Source organism: Temnothorax americanus, unplaced genomic scaffold (genome assembly GCF_048541705.1).
Source record: "Temnothorax americanus isolate GAGA-0224 unplaced genomic scaffold, ASM4854170v1 Scaffold12, whole genome shotgun sequence".
Classification (NCBI taxonomy): Eukaryota; Metazoa; Arthropoda; class Insecta; order Hymenoptera; family Formicidae; genus Temnothorax; species Temnothorax americanus.
This window is the reverse complement of record NW_027509253.1, coordinates 2,180,881-2,200,298: the sequence shown is the minus strand read 5'-3', so window position 1 is coordinate 2,200,298 and position 19,418 is coordinate 2,180,881. Positions and strand designations below refer to the sequence as shown.

The 19,418-nt window shown below is 36.5% G+C and overlaps 1 protein-coding gene across 5 annotated transcripts; it reads right to left on the bottom strand.

Annotated features, from left to right (window-relative positions):
• Positions 1 to 1,044: 1,044 nt before the first annotated feature.
• On the bottom strand, positions 1,045 to 14,436 carry LOC143893464 (nose resistant to fluoxetine protein 6). Of its 5 annotated transcripts, none has more exons than XM_077398890.1 (13): positions 13,550 to 14,436; positions 12,844 to 13,075; positions 6,849 to 7,060; positions 6,167 to 6,387; positions 5,996 to 6,081; positions 5,425 to 5,606; positions 5,047 to 5,213; positions 4,643 to 4,811; positions 3,905 to 4,101; positions 3,359 to 3,491; positions 2,773 to 2,962; positions 2,548 to 2,690; positions 1,045 to 2,173 (listed from the first exon to the last, which is right to left on the bottom strand). In XM_077398890.1, the coding sequence occupies exons 2-13, from the start codon at positions 13,055 to 13,057 to the stop codon at positions 1,625 to 1,627; spliced, it is 2,463 nt and encodes an 820-aa protein (XP_077255016.1). In that variant the 5' UTR covers positions 13,058 to 13,075; positions 13,550 to 14,436; the 3' UTR covers positions 1,045 to 1,624. The 5 variants fall into 5 exon arrangements, with proteins under 5 accessions (XP_077255016.1, XP_077255017.1, XP_077255015.1 ...); XM_077398891.1 differs by having other exon boundaries at positions 12,844 to 13,070; XM_077398889.1 differs by having other exon boundaries at positions 12,844 to 13,162; positions 13,550 to 14,435.
• Between the last annotated feature and the right edge of the window lie 4,982 nt (positions 14,437 to 19,418).

Below are 19,418 nucleotides of genomic sequence, written 5' to 3'. Positions count from 1 at the left end.
TAATATTATTAGCATAATTTCTAAAATCGATTAATTTTCAACCAAAAAGGAATAAGTTTATTAGATTTCTATAAAGTGCGATGTCATATTTTAAACTTATAATTTTTTTGCTTTTGCAAAGAAAATAGAAACAGATTTTTAGATAAAATTTTATTAATCGACGTTAAACTACAAGGAACTTTTGTGCACTTTTGTTAAATTGAATTAAACTGTATTGAATGTTTTTGGAAAATTCGCACTTCTCTTTCCCACGGTAGCAAAATGCGTCCCCGGGGTGTCTTTCGCATGCGTTACGGTTACGCTTATGTCAACTCTTCGCCCACTAATGATGCCATCAAATTTACACTACAGCTGTTTTCTCCTTCGTGATCAATCGCGATTTTATCCGTTAATATCTAAGACTGTTCTCACGTCGAACGGCAGAGTATAAAAGTGTATAATATAAAAGACAAGTTTTCTTTTTCTCTTCGTCTCATCTCGATTGAGTCGCGGTATCGATTACTTCCATAGATCCCGCACAGACTCCGCATTGTTTTCTCGGCTTATACTTTCAGAGCCGTTGAGCCGCGCTCGAATCCGTTCGGACGAGTCGCTCGCTCTCTCAAAGGATACAATACGTGTGAACGAAGAGAAATGTGAGTAGGCCTAAATAAACAACGACACGGGTTATTGGTAATGATCTTTCGATCTTTACCAATAACTTCAAAATTGTTCGATTCGCTGGCGATTCGTCAATTCGAAACAGGTTCTCTGAAACAGGTTTCATAAAGACACTGAAATTTGTACTCTTATTAGCAAATAATTAGCAATTAACATTTTTCATTTAAGCAAACAATATACGTGCGAGATAAACGAAGAAGTGATATCTTCTTAAGATTGTTGTGCCTTTTAAAAGTACAATTACCTTATCACCAAAATAATTAATAAAGGAATAAAGACAGAGTTAGAGAGAAAATAGAGGAATGTGTAAGCTTGTTTTTTATAAATATAATTTATAATTTAAAACAAAATAAATCTATATTGTTATAAATAAATCGTAAATAATTTTTTTGATGTGAAATAAAATATATTTTTTAATTTTAACTCTCTCGATTAATACTGCAATTCGCACCGATAAATCGGTAACGCTTTGTATAATTATACATATTCTCTTTGCACGAACATTTTCTATAGTACGCATAATCTAATGTATATTTATTAATAATAACACATCTCGCTTTATCACAATAATCACTATCAAAAAAAATAAAAAATTGATTAAATAAAAAAATAATTCTCTTATATATTATTATCTAAAAATATAGTTGCGCTTTTAATTCTCTGTCTAGCGAACATTTTCGCAAATTAATATATATATATCTTTCGATATTTCTCTAGTTTATTGTAGACTGTACTATATATTATATACGTGTAAACAAAATATCTCGCTCCTTTGTCTACTTGTTCTTTCGTATAAAATCTCGATTATTATATCACTCTTACTCTTATTTCTCTCTTGTTGAAAATGGATGCAGATCCATCATCCTGCAAATTTATCTCACACAACAACTATTTACATAATAATTAATAATAGTGTTGTTAAACTATTATTAATAACTAGACTAGATTAAATACAATCGGTCTTTTAACCACTATCCCTCAGGCACTGATTTGCTTTCGCTCTTTGTGCAGGATCGCTGTTGATCGACTCTAATTCTTTCCCATTCGAACATGCTCTCGGTCGTCCTTCGTTAAAAATGCGGCAAAGATCGACGTTGACGTAATGGGACCTTGTGTTATCGGAATTTACTGTTGATCCATGCTGCGACCATGTCTCGTCGCGTTTGACAGGATTGATAAAGTATATTTTACCGAGACTTGTTTCCGCATCGTCGTTGATGTATTCTACGCCATTCGCGCAATTTTCTTTACTTCCCTTAATTCTCATAAGATCGTAGTGGGTAACGTCGCGTTCACCAGGGTTGTCGTACGTGAGCGACGATTCCTTTGACTGGGAAATCTCTTTGATTTCTCCGGACGACGTGGAGTCGTAAGTCTGCAAGTGCTTCGACAAGTTTTCCTTGCGTTTAGCAAGAAGGATCCTATCGAGGGTCATGAAGGGCGTCTCGAAGCACAGCCTCCACAGCACAGATATCATCATCGTCAGTACTAAATTTGCCATGAAATCGCGTATCTGATAAAAATAAAGAGATTTTATTGCTATTATTTTTCTTAATTACACTTGCGCTTTAATTTAATTACGAGACGCTCATGTATTCATCAATATTTGTTATATACATATTTATATAAAATCTATTTAAAACAAAATGCAGCGATGCAATATATGACATAATAGTAGACTTAAAAGTTTGCACATAGTTTCACTGTAGAACTAAATAAAATAAATATCGTTAATTACAGTTAAATATCACACTTTTTTGCACAAAGAGATAAAATTTTTATTTTTATGATTTAATGATATTGCTTAACCAGTTAATCACCGAGGCGTCTGTTTTTATTATCTTTGACGCAATATTTTAAAAATGTTTCCACTCTTTTTTTACTCACCATATTCATCTGTGTTAAATTGCCGGGTGTTCGAACGGCTCCGACGTGTGATAGTATGACCAGATAATGAGAGAGATAAGCGCAGTAGGTCAATTTGCTGAGCGGAATCCATCCATGCCAAGAAAGTAAATAATTGATGGGACCTTGAAACGATTATGACTTTTAGAGACTGGCGTTGACGTAATCCGGTTTAGTAATTATCTCGCGAACGCGCGCAATCATCACCTGCGTATCCATTTATGCAACAGAAGATTATCCAGGAGACCGCGAGTACAAAGACCTGACGATGGAAACCGGCGTAGAAGCTTGCCTCCAGCCTGTTGTACACGTGAGTGTCGAAGTACATGCCTCGCGGTCCGAAAATCACCGAGAGGCCGGCCAAAATCGCGATCAGCCAGCCGAGAATCACGCACCACTGTGATTTATAAAGGCCTTTTTTTAGCGACTTTACAACCAACGGTTTATTTTATGATTTCTTCAAATTTAAGATATTTGAATATATGCGTTCTATTTATAAAAATATTAAACAAATTAAGTAAATAATGGGCTATGAGAGCCGACGCAAGATCTAATATGCGGAAAAATGATATTAATATTAAAAATATTAATATAAAATACATATAAGTTATAGAAAAAAATATATTTCAGGTTTCTTATGGAAAATATTTTAACTTTAATCCGCTTAACCTCGATTATTATATAAGATATAAATATTAGTTCTGCGCGTAGATGTCATATAGAAGACAATTAATAAATAATGAAATAAAACAAACATGAGAGTACTAAACATAATTGTGTAAATCGTACTTACAGTATATAACTTGACTTTGCAAGATCGCGTCTTATATAACAAGTATCCAAGGCCTAATCCAATGACGTAAGGCCCAAATCTATTGTATGTCTTTATATAGATCTTCAGATAAACCTGGATTACGTCCTCCTCCCTACGAAATACAACATCCTGTTGAGATCACGAAATTACTAAAATCCGGCAATCAAGAAATTTCGTACAATTTCCTTGCAATTTCCATCTCCGTAGAAATAAACATCACTTAAAACGAAGTAATCTTGCACGATCTTTCATAGTTGCTTGATAATTAATTCTGAAAGTCTCGCGTGATATAAAAGGACCCACAGATTGGATCTATATTAAGAGACCGCAATAATAAATATTTAAATGCTAAACTAAATAAAAAATCTAATTAAAATTAGATAATTGAAAGAACGTTATATATATATATATATATATATAAAACTCAATCAAATTAATTTTGAGAGATTTTTTAAAATGTTCAAATTAAAAATGTGTTAATGAAATATTTTCTAAGCGAAAGCGCAGTTGAAATTCTACACTTACCTCTTGTAATAGAGCATGGTGCCCGTTAGTTCGAAATAATAAGTTATAACAAAGGGCACGAGGACCGAAAGAAATAAACAGACGGCCAAAACAATGGTGAAGAACAGACTTCTAAACTTGAGCATAGGATACAGTACAAGCGGCGACAGCCAAACAAACTGCATATCGGTCGATAGGTACCAGGATTGGGACATGCACTAGAAGCAAACGTAAGAAAAGAGTAATATTTTCGCGTAAGTACGCGAATCGGAAAAATTTTGAAAGCGCGAAACAACACTCAATAAATCCAAAAATTAAAGAGAAATAAAAAAAAAGAATATTACGATAAAAAAATATATGCAGCATTCGTATATAGACTACCGTTTGCACTACGTACACAATAATTGTTAACTACACGTTCAAACACACGATTGCTGTACATATTTCGCTCATTTGCTACGACATAACTCAAAACTTGCCATTTTTTGAGTTGTTTGTAAAAGAATGGTGAACATTCAATATACCGAATAAAGAGTTAAACTTTTATTTTTCTACTATCAGTTACGCCAAAATCGCATTTAAAAATGATATTACAAAATTCTAATGATTCAAGACATTCAAGATAACCCATTTTTTCTAGGAAAACTTTGTTTTTTGAGTTATGTCATTGTTGCAGCAAATGAGCAATTTAATATGGCAAGTAATACGCAAAAATATACAAGGGTATACGTAAAGGAGTAACTTAAAGAGCTGGTCTACCATGTTCGCTACGTTGACATAGTTGTTAACGTAGAGCAAGTTGGTCCACCAATTCTCGCGACAGAAGTTTTGGTTAGTACCGACCCAGGTGTCCCAATGCGGGCCTGTACCGAATTTGTAGAACAGAGTGGCATAAAAACCGATCATCATCGCGTAGGCCGGTGTTAATCTGACAAAAGGAGAAACGATCAGTGGTTCGAAGAGATTAAAAAAAAAATAAGAAAAAAAAAACAGGGGAGATCAAACGATATTATTATAAAGAGAAAATAAAAATTACAAATTATATGATTTCTTTAAACAGCACGTGCGTATGAGACCGACGAATATAATTTGTTGACGTAATGGAATATGTTGGAAACTTAAATTGCCGGGGGGTGATTTCGGTTGCGTATACATATACGTACCTTACATAACGATGAAGATAAAGTCCTATCACGTCGAAACGCCACTCTAAGGCTCGTTCCTTCTTCAACAGTTCGTTGTAAGCGAGTAGGAGCCCGCTCAGAAGGAAGAAGGTATCCGTGACGATGTTGCCGTTAAGCACCAGCATGTTGTTCCAATCGTGGTGCATCTTTTTTGATAAGGATAAGAATGATTTTTCACAATTGAGACGATTAAGGCGCAGAATTTTGAGATTTAACAGAGAACAATGTGACTTTTTACTGTATTTATTAACGCAAAAGTTAAATTCGATGACATAAGTTGCGAAAATAGGGACACGTAGTGTATTCTCAGTCAATTCTCATGTGAAATTGTATAAAAATTAAAATTGTATAGCTCACGCGTGGAATCTGCGTGAGGTTCATATTGACATCAACGACCTTCATGTAATAGGTATGACCGTAAATGATCCAGCATATGCTGACGAAGCGCAAGCCGTCTAGGCAGCGAATAGTTCCCGGACGTCTCTCAGTTTTCAACAGTTCTTTTCCATTCTTGTACAAAGAAAACGCCGCAAAAATACCTGCGCGAGAAATTATCAGGATCATTATCTCTATTAGTCCCGGCTCCCCGGATGACATTGCTCTTATTAAAGAAAAAAATACCGCAATATGCAGTTTAACATTATACATCAATATTAGACATCGTATAGCGTATATTATAGTGTATGTATAAAGCAATCTTATTAATAATCAATAATTAACATTAATTAAACCTTGAAATTAGTCTCAGCTCTTTTTTTCTTTCTCAATATTCAATAGATATATAATTAATTTCCAAGATTGATTTCGTAAAACTCAGTAATCAACTGCATTGACTTAAATTTACCAACTTTGTCGCATCAAATGTGAGAAAAATATTGAAAGGACTAAATCTAAAGGATAAACATGCTTTTATATTTTTATATCCTACCTTCCGACGCGCTAGCACGCCGTTGCATCGCAATATCGTATCCCGTGCTGGCTATGATGATCAATGCGAACAGCACAAGAATCGATCTGAAGTTTTCGAACGTTATACAAATTAAGCATATTATTGCAGAGAGATAAATGTTTATACGATAATTATAGAGAGCTTCATTACGTGTAACACCAATCGCCAATGTTCCACGTTGTCTGAACGGTCTCAATGGTATAGCATGATTCCTTAGAAACGGTGATAGTCATGTCTACACGCCCTTCGACTTTCAATGGGTCGAGCGTGATCTCGAGAGCCTCCTGTATCTCCGTATAATTGCAGGTGGACGGAACGCAAAACATCCATTCGTATTGAGTCGATTCGCCGGAAGTCCATTTCGTCGCATTCTACGCCATAAGATACTTACGTTTAGTCCTCGAAGCGACATAAACTCGCTCTTATGAGCGTTTTATTGTTTAAAAATACTTCGGAAACTATATGGAGCTATCGTCTCTCTCTCTTTTATGAAATTTATTGAGTAAATAAAGTTTCATTTTATTCATGTATATTATAATATCGTATTAATGTCCATGAATAAAAATAAAATTATTTAGATTAAATATATATATATTATTTTAAATATTATTTAGATCATACTATTTAGATTAAAAATGTCTATATGGGTTTTATTAGAAGCAATATTAATTCTTATTCTTACTTATATCTTTCGTATACTTCAATTTATTTACATTTTACAAGCTCAGACGATAGATATAATATAAGCCGGATTGAACTTATGTTCGCTTACTGTATATTGTTGTACGCTCGAAATGATAATTGCAATAATGCAATAATTGTGATAACTCACCGACGCGATAGCGACGTTCATAAGCAGGTCTCCCATATCCAATTCACGTCGCGTCTTGTTGTCTTCGAAGATCTCGAACTGCACCGCTGCGTTGCAAGCTTGCCCGACGAACCCGTGTTCGGTCTTCACTTGTAAGCATTCGTCAAAATTACCCAGCTGTTTGTAATTGCCGGTGATCATGCCTGACGGGAATTTAACCGAGGCGTCGTACACTGGAACAAAGAACATTGAATCTCCGTTTAAAAAATAAATTTCGGCGAAACTTCCGAAAACGTCCATGCTCAGATTTAGGTCAAACTTTGTCAATAGGTTCCTTTTAGATAAAAAAAGACATAGGTATACCAAAAGGATTTTTTGCGACTCCAAAGTTTAGCACTAACTTTTTAAATATTTTTTCACATCTTTTTCTTATGTCCTGTGTATTATTGTACAGTAGTCATTTTAAATCCTTATCTGAGAAACACGTTTGCACACAGCTCTTGTCGTGAGCGAACTAACTCAGTATATTGCAATAAACCAAAACAGCTCTCAAGTAATGTAAACTACCATAAAATCATACCCGTCAAAGTCATAACATATAAACATCATTGGCGAAACTTCAGAAAATCAGAAACGTTGTAAACCCAATGTGGCACCTCGTTTCGCATGTAGAAAGTGTATGCGCGGAGGCAGCAAGTTAAAAATGTTAAAAATGTTGCTAAACTTTGGAGTCGCAAAAAATCCGTTTGGTATATGTCTTTTTTATTTGAAAAAAACCTATATTCACAAAGTTTCACCTAAATCGGAGCATGGACGATTTTCGGAAGAACAGCCTAAATTTCAATGCGCGAGCGCCTTATTCGGCTCTCGAATGAAGATTCGAATTATTAAGGCCCGTTCGTTTTAGCTGAACTTCTTGCACGGTTCATTTTTGTTTTTTTTCTTTTTACGTTGGAAAGAAAAAGAGAAAAGAGATGAACTGTGCAAGAAGTTCAGTTAAAACGAACAAGCCTATTGTTATACGCAGTGACTACATCTTATTTTCCAGAATTTCCTGGGGACGTTCCACAAAAGTGCTGTATAAAAACACGGAATGGAGATCGCGATATCTAATCTAAAGTATCCATGAGTATAAAGGGGTATATCGCTTTGCGAAGTTTGTCACGACGAATCTGTTATTGATGCATCTCATTGTTTTTTTTTCCGGACATTTATGGCATTCCGGCTTTGACATTTAACAATTGCGCCCTTCCCCTGAGCTCCGTTTTATAATAAACACATTCCGAAACCGGTTAAAACAGACGTGCAAGTATAGTCGGTGCGTCAAGGCGTTCTTCTGTCCTCAATCCACGCCACAATCAGCCATCATTTTTTTCACATTACCCTTATATCCGGCGGAATCATTATCGCGGACCTAATCAGAGAATAATGATCGTTGAGGACTGATATCGATTAACGAAAAACGGTAGAAATAATTTTTATAGTCGCTTCTCAAATATGCTCTGTCCTTAGTTGCGGACATGAACCGTCCTTCTTGTGATTTATTGCGATATATTATTGTGACGCAAATGTGAATTTAAAATCATTAAAAAATACAGTTTTTACTCTAATCTTTTTACTGTAGAATTTTTTTAAAAAGTTTCTAAATTGACGAGGTGAATAATTATCGCAGTTATTAGTGTTTTTCGCTCTTTCTTCCCAGAATTAATATGTAATTAATTTCAGAATTAAGATTCATCGATTGTGATCTTTTTTTCCTTAACGAGCGAGGCAGGCAGACTTGAGGAGGTTTTTCATTACAAAACTTCAAATAAAGTTTTCTTCTAAATTGACAAGGTGAATTGTTATCGCATTAGCATTCTTCGCTTTTTTTTTTCCAGAAATGTGTAATTAATTTCGGAGTTGAGATTCGTCGATCGTGGCCTTAATTTTTGTGTACTTCCTTTCTTCTCTAATGACAAGCGAGGCAGACAGACTTGAGGAGAATTTTGCGTCTGAGAAAGGAAATTGCGTATGATTGATCAAATTCCATGATGAAATATACTCGGCGAGGGTCAAGCAGCGCGGTTGATCAAAGTCACGTTCAATTCTAGGAGGATGGCGATGAACTAATCCAGCCGCGCGCCGAGAACTCGCGCGCGTTGTACGTTGTACTCTATGATTTATATTATTAGTCATCTCTGCGCGCACCGCGCGCCCCGACGTGTGAGTTATGCTGTTCGAAATGGGATTTCAAGGTGGTACCTTGGAACCGCGATCACGCCGTGACGGTAAACAACGTCAATGTCGCGAGTGCGTTAACTGCGGAAGTAGATAATCGCGCCGGTACGTAGAATCGACTGCGATAGACCGGAATTCACGCGGCGGAAACGGGTTGATTGACTGGGCTAAAGAAAAATGGACGATAGCGCGTGCTTTTAAAAATAAATTTCCAAGCGATATAGCGATAGCGATAACGTACTTATGCAGATTGCACCTTATCGGCAATCGATAGCTCAATGTCTGATCGATTCTAACGTAATAACGAACGTAACGAGCCAAAGATATCTGCTAATGTAGTAACGTGCAACGTATAAGTTGTTCGCTCGAAACTCTTCGACGTTTGCAAAGGTAAAGAAGTCCTCTGTGACGTGTTTACCAGACCGTCCTTTCTCTCCCGCCATACACGTCCAACCGAGTCCAATCTCTTATAAACAATAGTCGAGGAATCGCGCGAACTAGTCGGATCGGGCGATTGAATGACGTACAGGCCAGGAAAAGATCGATCTAACGATCGATCGATCAGAGGCAGGCCTCCGATACACAAGGACGGTCATCGGCCTCGTGGATGCATCTCGCTGACCCAGTTTGGTCCCGCGCGTACGACGCACATACCAATTACATCGGTCAATATTATTGTTTCTGCGTGAATATACGCGCGTTAGATCGTTAATCGCCTTTTTTCTTAACAGCACGTTGTTACAAAGCTGGCAATACACGCGAGAACAATCGTAGTAAGTCAGTACACAGAGAAAAAGAATATTCTTGATTTGAAAATATCTTTAGTTTCAACGTGGAAATCTTGAAATGAGATTATATTGCGTTAAACAAAGAAAAGTTGCTTGAAGGAAGTTATACAAGTTGAATAACCAAGAAAAAAATGTTGAAATAAAAAAAGTTAAAATTCTTATAAGAAGATATAGATTGTTTCGTACACAAGCAAGATCACTGTAATCTTCTTAGAAGAATTTTAACTTTTTATTTCAACATTTTTTTCTTGGTTAAACTATATAATAACTTTGTTCAAGCAAGTTTTCTTCAAGCAAGTTTAACGCAATATAATCTCATTTTAAGATTTCCATGTTGAAACTAAAAATATTTTCAAATCGAGAATATTCTTTTTTTCTCTGATAAGAATAAGTCCTCTTTCGGCGCATCTCATTTAATATATAATTTTTTATCTTGAATCAATTGATATAAAGTCTAAGGAAAAAAATAACATTTTATAACGCAATAAGAAGAAGAAGTAGAAGAAAAATTCCAAAACGGCTGTTTAATTATTATATTTTCTTATACATATGTGTGTTGTATAATATATTTTTCTAAATAATTTTTTATTTTGTAGAAATATTTATATATTGTATATTATATCATTTAACACACACACACACACACACACACATATTATATCTCACTTATAATTGAATTTTAGAGCGATTGCTTTATTAATCAATTTTTAATTAAATTTAGCTAATCTATCTATTTTCTCTTTTTTTTTTAAATTAAATATAACGTTCGAATGAAAATGTATTTGTACACACAACTGCGATAGAATATTTATTATGAAAGAAAATAATGATACTGTCGCGCACCAGATACTGTCAAATGGAGCAAAATATATCCATTCGACGCTGGTATCGAAAGGGGCAAAAATGCACCGGCGTTCATGTATTATTCATTGAATGTTGCGTTTGCGCATTGACGTAAGAACGGCCAACGGGTAACGATGTAAACATGTCAACGAAATAATTATCGCGGCGAGATAAAGGCTGTCATAATGCAAAACGGCGATGATCTATGCGGCGATGATCCGCCGGCGAGGACGCGTGGGTTAAACATCTTGTAACGGCCGATGCTGTCACCGCGCGATCGGCATTACGCTATTAATATCAATCAGATCAATGTCAACCCGTTTAATCTGTGCTAGTCCAAGTGTCACGGAGACGATAATTCGCCCGCAAAAATGGACACAAGGCTCTTTCGATCGTGCGTAAATTCGACTTCGATATCAGCCGCTCTCGAGAAAAACACGCGTGCAATCTGAATTCGAATCCGGAGTGCGATCGATCGCGCGCGTCGGAATCGTATACGACTGCGATCTCGATATATTTCTGAAATTACCTGCCTTTGAATCTGAAGAGATAAGAGGACGATAAAGTTTTGCGACGTTCCTCGCTTTTGCGACTCCGTCCTCGAGTACGTTGAACTCGCAGTAGCGCGGAAAAAAAGAGATACTTATCACGCGCTAATCGATCTTGTCTGATTCCGTTATCTACGAAGCATTGATATCCGGTAATTGACGATGTGCATTTTACGTGTGCCGGCGCGATATCGTAAGCGTAAGCAATATTACATGCCCGATAACCTCCCTCGATAATTGCGCGCAGCGTGCAATGTCCGATAATTGCTTAATATTTAAACATAAAAAAGAGAAACGCAATCGCAATCGCGTTCGTGATCTCACGCGGCGCATAACAGACAAAACAATACGTAAAGATTATATAATGTTTTCCTCCTTGCTGTCCTTCCTCCGAGTTATTCTCATGGAAAGGTAAAGAAATATTACGAACTTAAGCGGGCAGCACACATTTCTGCACAACGCGTAATGCGTAAGCGTAAGAAAATTGCGTGGTCCATATACACGTGCATAAGGAAATGGACCAATCAATTTTCTTATGCTTATGTATTATACGTTATGCAAAAGTCTGTGTTTCCCGCTTTACACGTGGAATGACGTTTTACCCATGATATAAAAAAAATACAAGGTATAGCAATATCAGGATGCGCAGTAGCCGATGGCATTTGGGTTCAAATGTTATATACGTATGCTATGTATGCAATGTATCACGGATGTGTGTGTGTGTGCGTGCGCGCGCGCGCGCATTTAGATCCAAATTTTATTGTGGATGACGACATCTACCTATATGTGCAATGATATACCTGATCTTTTTATATCATAGGATGATTTGTAGGGCGCGGAGGAGAGAAATCTATATCGAGATGTGGCCTGCTCGACACTCTCATCGACAGTTACTTCATTTCTGAAAACAACGGGAGAGACGCGAGAGTCCTTTCGTCCGACAATCGCCAAACGTCTTTTTCTAGAAGACTTCTTGACCTCGCCGTCGCTAGGCGATTACGCCAAACTCACGCAATTCACGTGTTACACGAAATTCACCTGTTTTACCGCGTCCTCGTCCGAACGGAAAGACACTCCGCGTCTCTCTTTTCCTATACTATACAGATTCGATTTTCAGACAGCGGACTTTCTTTGGAAAATTAAGTATGACGTTATATTAATCAAATATTATTTAACGACCTTAAAATGCATTTTTTTCCAACTTACTTATTAAACACACCTGCTGGGATTCAACAAATTTCAACAAGCTTGAACAGTCTCCGTTCGATTTAGTTTTTCCTTTTTTTTTCAAAATTAGGAAAATTACCGTCAAAATTAATTTGTTTTATTTACCGATTTCTAATTTGTATTTATTTGAATATTGAATATCTTAATTATTGCGAGAAAACACTTAGATACTTTAGCAAAAGTTATACATATATTAGATTTAAATTGATCGTTCGGTTGTTTGTTAAAATCAACAAATAAAAATAAAATGTAAAGATAAAGAATCGGATGAATATTCACGCTGCCAAAAAAAAACTAGAAATATAAACACTACATAATAGAGCCCGAAGGATTATATGTAATTGCTCTCTCTTTCTTTCTCTTCGAGATCCTTTGATTTATTTTACTTACTTTGAATCGCCCAGTCTGTGTAGTTCTCGAGGGCCTTCAGATAAATTTTTCCATCGCGGATGCACTGCGGGGAAGCGAATTCGCGAGGCACGAAGGGCTCCGTAACGAGATTCATGAGCACAACTTCGGGCCTCGTGCCGCCAACTCTCGTCGCCGCCAACAGGATCAAGAGAAGATTCACGCGCGCTTTCCATTCGGGCCGCATTAACTCCATCTTTCTTGAATTTCTTCTCTTTCGATACCACGAAGTTATCAAAATTTTGTAGTTACCAAAATTTTCTCTCTCTCTCTCTCTCTCTCTCTCTCTTCAGTAGTATCTCTACGGAAGAAATCTGTGTTTAAGCACGTTCCGTGTCGGAGAGGATCAACGAGACACGTGCACGTTACTAGAGGATGTGTGCCATTTTGCGATCCTTGGTACCGATATTTCTTTTTCTCGAATCGCAATGCGATATGTGCAATTGAATCTTTTTAGTCGCAAAATCGTAAATAAACCAATAATAAGCCAATTTGAAATTTAATAACAGTGACTTTTTTTTGCCAGTAAATAACTAACAATAAGAAAATAGTTTAAGCGACTTATTATATGTCGCAATCACTGCGATTCTTAAGGAAGATCGCGCGCGCAATCATAATACACAATTTTGAAAATCGCACATCTCTACGCGTGACACGTGACACATATAATTATTTCTAATGACTATACTTGACGAATTAACGGCGAACCAGTTCCCGCATCTTTGTTCCCGATTTGCGAGCAAAAAATTTCGTTTCGCGCGTTATTCGATGGCTTCTCGCGGGACGGCGTTTTGGCGTGAATTTTACACCAAAGACGGGAAAGGCAGAACTGAAAGTGGAGGATTCGCCGGGGGCCGGAGGCTCACCCCTCGCGGGTTACTATTTACACGTGGCCGGCGCGGCGGGTGTCGAAAGAGGGGTGCGCGTCGCGTCACGCCGCGCGTTCCGTGTTTCGCGCGCGAGTTCGTCTTCGCGGGCACGTACGAGCGAGGAGTGCCCCCGTCGCGTTAAAATAAACGAAAGAAACCACACAAAACACGAAACGCCGACTGACTGTGGCGTACACACGTCCCATCGGCGCGGCTGGTTCACTTATATATTGGACGAACGGATCGTGATGGGGGGTAAGGAAGGCATTCCGAGCTTTGCCGACCGCCGTGGCCATCTCGGGTCTCTTCTTATCGATGTAAGCGAGGATTACGCGTTCGCGAAGAGAAACGCCGCCACCTCCGCCGCCTCCGCCGTCGTCAGAGAGTGGGAACAACGCACTCGGTTCGATCACAGCGACGGCGACGACGATGGTCACGGCAACGATGGCCAGAAATTCGATAATGGCGAGCGAGACGAGAACCCGCGGAAATTCCTGCGCTGCGGATGGATGACGACGGAGGTGCAGCTGCTTGCGAGTGCCGGGCAGCAATAAGATACGTAACATCTTCTGTTACGGCGATCATATCCGATAAATTGATTCAACTGGTCCCGGTACACGTCTCGTAAATTTACAATAAAGAATTATGATTTGATTGTCTTAAAATCAAATTATTTAAATTCCATAAAATAGGATTAAATATAATCTATATAAAATAAGACAAATGAGACGATGATGAAAGAACAAAATAAGGTATGTAAATTCGGTGGAATTATATTGTATATCAGATTGAAGGTGTGGTTGAAGATGTACTTATCATAAAAGAGTGTCTCAACAATGCGAACGGAATTTTATTGTGAACATATAACGGTATCCTAATGGACAATATTTGCCCCTTAGGACAATAGTAAGCAGGAATTTGTTTCACATGACTAACAAATAAAGGAATAAATTAAATTTTCTATTCTTCTCTTCATCGGATTAAACATCCTGTTTAGAACCATTAGACTTCCTGAAACGGGAAGTCTAATCTATATTCCTTTATTTGTTAGTTACAAATTCCGGCGTTTTTCCCGATGGTACAAGAAGTCTGATCTATTCCTTTATTTGTTAGTCATGTGAAACGAATTTCTGCTTTGAGATCATACATCAATTCGATTTGATATCGATCTATTTACAAATCGTCACGAGTTTCATCGATCTCAAATTTATCCGCTTTGTCTGAAGAATTAGAGAGAATTCTTCTTTTAGAACCATGTTAAATTATATAAATTAATATGTAGGAAAACAAACGGGGCGACACAAAAAACAAACTAAAGAGTGGAATTGATGAAGTAATACCGCATCACATATATTTTATCGTGTATGTATTTTTTAATTTACAACACTTTGATTTTACTTCCATTCAATCAATTATTACACAAGACATGGGTAATACATATATCTCAACATGAGTTTCGTCTTTTATTTATTAAACCGAAGAAGATATTCGTAGAAACATGTCTCAAACATATTTACTCCTTTATTTAAGTAACCGCGCGATAAAAATTCTAGCGTTTTTCGAAATTAAAGGTCAATATTCGACTCGGTAGAATCCAATCGTGTATACCCCGTCACGATTTTCATTGATCCCAAAGTTTTTATCTGCCGGAGCAACGGCTGTTCCCTGTGTACGACTTGCCATTTACTTTTCTCTACTGAAAATGGCGGATTGGCGGTTCTAGCGCGGGTATATCTCTACGCGATGCGACACGAGACGGCGCATCGAAATATATAATTCAACCGAGTTCATTAAACCTTAATCGGTCTTTTTGATGCACACCTCTTTTAATCTCGTGGATCCTCGATATGTCAATCATCTTCTGATTTATTCATCGTCGAAAGGTTAAAAGAAAGGCGTTTTATCGCCCGGGGTCAGAACACCGTGACGCAAGGCCTGGAATTCATGAGAAGCCAAACTTCGAAAGCTCGTCGAATGTTGCGCTCTCTTGAAAAAAGAAAAAAAAAAGAAAAGAGACTCGACTCCCGTTAGAAATGACATAGAAATTTCATTTAGAAATAATCGAAAAAGTCTGACGAAGGGCTCGCGAATCGCCGCGGGGGTCGCGAAACGCAACCGCCAGGCGTGAAGAATAATCCAGGAAGTTTCGGACGAAGAGAGAACGAGACGAGGTGGATCCCCCGCATTCGGCGCATCTGGCCGTTTTTGCGGAAGCGATAACGTGAGATTATATAGCCTCGCATCGATCCGTTCGTTCTATCGATCAACTGTTTCATATAGATCCGAAACGAGCGCGTGTAGTCAATGGAGATATATACACAGAAGGCAGCTGTTGTACATTCAGCTCGACTGAGGACTCTTTAATCTCGTTCGTTTAACGCTAAACATGCACATGTTTAGGTCAAGGCCAGTATTGGATATGATAATCGATAGAAATAAAAAGGCTGTAGTGCATATCGCCGGCAGTTGCACAAGTAACATTTTGAAGGTTATCCAATGTAAGTCGAATCATACGGCTGCGTCATTTCTTCTTTCCGAGATTCGGTTTTTACGCCGTGGATCTTCGGCGATAAATCTCCTTGAAGATTCGGGTATATTATTTTTGCCATTAATGCGAGATCTATGGATAAAATAAATTAAAGACACAACCCGGTAAAAAGTTTTTCAAATAAAGACGTATAATATTAATGTGTAAATTATATATAAAATATGTCTACACATGTGTGTTTTCTCTTTCTCTTGTATAATTTCTATTCGTATATACAAGAAAAATAATAAGAAGAATTAAAAAATAATTACAAAAATAAGTTTTTTTTTTATTTTTAATAAAAAGTAAAGTTTAAGGAAATGAGAAACATTTGCTCATATATAATCAGGTATAAATGCAATAACCATATAAGTATGATTATATATGATTATATATAGCGTATAGTGCGTGTACAACCATTTTACTTTTTGTAAAAAATAATGTAAAAGTTATTTTTTAATAATTTATTTTATTATTTTTTCTATATAATATAAGAAGTTGATACAAAAAGAAAAAATGGATATATGGACGATTTTTAAATAATTTATATAAATTTTTATATATAAGAAATTACCGGAAAGTTTGAGAAGTAAGTTAATTATTTGATTGAAACGATAACTGCCGAAAATTTGAGAGATAGAAAATAACGCGTTTCCGTTGTTATTACATTTCTGATGATGTTGCACAATTGTATATCACATAATGAACTTTAATTTTATGTTTGGCATGCATTACCATATGTAATAAAAGAACACATTGAAATAGCGTTTACTGATAATTTTATTGTTGCAACTAGACAAGTGCGATTAAACGCGACGACAGAAGCAGCTCTAAAACTTTTAGTTATCTTATCTAAAGAAGCACACAAAATCTTGAAACCGCTGTCCGGTCGTGTCAGCCGTGGAATTTCTCGTGGAAGCCCGTCGCGTACGAATTTCTACCGGCATCGTTTCGTGAAGAAATTCGCCCCCGGCTGCTGTAAATGTAGTCCCCTCTACGTAATATGCGATTGCTCGTCGGGACATTGACCAGTATTCGACTTTCTCGACGCTGTAGTCGAAAAATGTAACGTGAACGAACTTTCGTGAGGCCCACATCGGAGAGGTGGGCCTCGCCCAACGTCGATGACTATATGGTATATAAACCTATAAACGGTGACTGCGGAGGAAGAATGATTCAATCACGATACACGCAATTGTTACGTTAATTTGCCGAACAAGCGACAGCTGTAATCTCGATCGTGGATATTTTATGATAAAAAAATGCTTCACCCGCTATCTTCACACCGATCGAATAAGAATAAGAATTATATATATCGAAAAGATATGCATCGTCTTTGATCGGCGATAAGAGGATATTGTCCGTCACCTTCACCGCGACCGATTCAAGTGCGTTTCATCTGTGATATTGCTTCTGCGAATGTTATATCTTTGTGCGATGATAAAAATAATAGAGAAGGCCTCGTAAACAATTTTAAGTTCATTTACCCCGAGTGCTTGGAGAAAGGGAAAATTGCGAATATTTTGAGTTATATCGAATAAGAGTTATCTCGAAAAGATGTATCTTTGATCGATATAATAAGAGGACATTGTACGTTTATTTGCCCGTCACCTTCACGCACCGTGACCGATTCAGGTACGTTTCACCTATGATATTGTTTTCGCGAATGTTATCTCTTTTTGCGAAGATAAAATAGTAGAGGAGGGTTCGTGAACAAGTTCAAGTTCATTTACCTCGAGTGTTTGGAGAAAAGGAAAAATACGAATATTTTGATTAATTAAACTAAAAAGTCTCTTATATGAGCGCTTCAAAATAATTAACATCAATTTTATAAAAATAGCGCAGTATTTTGTGCGATCGTTCATTAGTAATATCCAATTTCATGCATCACGCCATGTGTTTTATTTGAATCTTCTGAGCTTGAACAATTGCGGTCGAATTATTCTCTTGTCAAGAAGAAACATATTCTTTGCGCATAATGTAAACTTAGTATTTTATCGAAAAAAATACTGGTAATGTAAATTGCACTATTATAAGTACAGTTGCACTTACAATCTCGAGAGATTATTGGATCGCAACTGTTATCTGTCGTATCCGGAATTTAAGCGTTGTTATAAAAATTGAGCGCGAAAGAGACCTGAGGATATGATAGGGAGTTAGAATAAATTAGGTCGTCTCAAAGGTAGGATAAGGCATTAGAAGTTTATCTATACGGTGAGGTAATATGCTTGATTACATAATGTTAAGATCATAAACATTTGATCGGTTTTTAATAGAGTTTAATAGAAATATATACAGACATAATATTTTATTTTATTTTGAATTAACAATTATTATAAAAAAAAACACTTAAAAATAGACTTTAAATGAATAACGTTTAATGTATTTTAAAAAGCAGCCTTTTTCAGATCTCCAGCGATGAACGTAGTACAGTTATTAGCTGGCTATGAGTGCTTAGAATCGAAAAATCGGTATTCCCTTAAGCAATGAATATGTCTGTGAAAAAATGTGTAACGATCTTTAACGAAGCAAAGGAAAGGAAAATTTGTTCTTTAGAATTTAGTAAATAAAGTTGATAATAATTTTATATTTATTCCACATTATAAACCTTGAAAAATATTAGTATCTTGATGGAATGTATCCCTTTATTATTACGTATAAGTTTTATATAAAATAAAAATAATTTGAAGGGAAGAATGAAAATAGAAGTTTCAAGTTGTCCAATGCTCTTTAACAATTTTAATCTGATTTTCTGCGCTATTATGGTAATCCAGAAATTACTTTTTTTTTTTTAAGAAAAAATTGTTTCCTTAATTTTTTCGCATTATAAAATGCAAACCTCCAGGTAGCAGAATAACGTCTTATTGATGTTATATAAGAGATGTCATATTAAGACGTTATTAATACGTCATTTGTCGTCACTCCGCTACCTCTCTCTAGGTCTTATATACATGAATAAATTAAAAATTAATAAGTATATACCAAATAAAAAATGTATTAAAATATATAAGCAAAAAAAAATAAGATTGCTGATTAATGTTGACGGGGATGATGGAAGGCTTCTACGGAATGAGCCGTTTTCATTGTACAAAATATAACGGGCGTTTCCCATTTGACCACATAACGATAAATCAGAAGGAAAGTGACTTCTTCACCGATTT

Excerpts from the sequence above, each read along its gene's own strand:
- LOC143893464 (XM_077398890.1), bottom strand. The coding sequence starts at position 13,057 with ATGGAGTTAATGCGGCCCGAATGGAAAGCGCGCGTGAATCTTCTCTTG. Across the intron at positions 6,388-6,848 it reads TGAACGTCGCTATCGCGTCG|AATGCGACGAAATGGACTTC; the intron begins GTGAGTTATCAC and ends CTTATGGCGTAG. Across the intron at positions 2,174-2,547 it reads ATTTAACACAGATGAATATG|ATACGCGATTTCATGGCAAA; the intron begins GTGAGTAAAAAA and ends TATTTTTATCAG.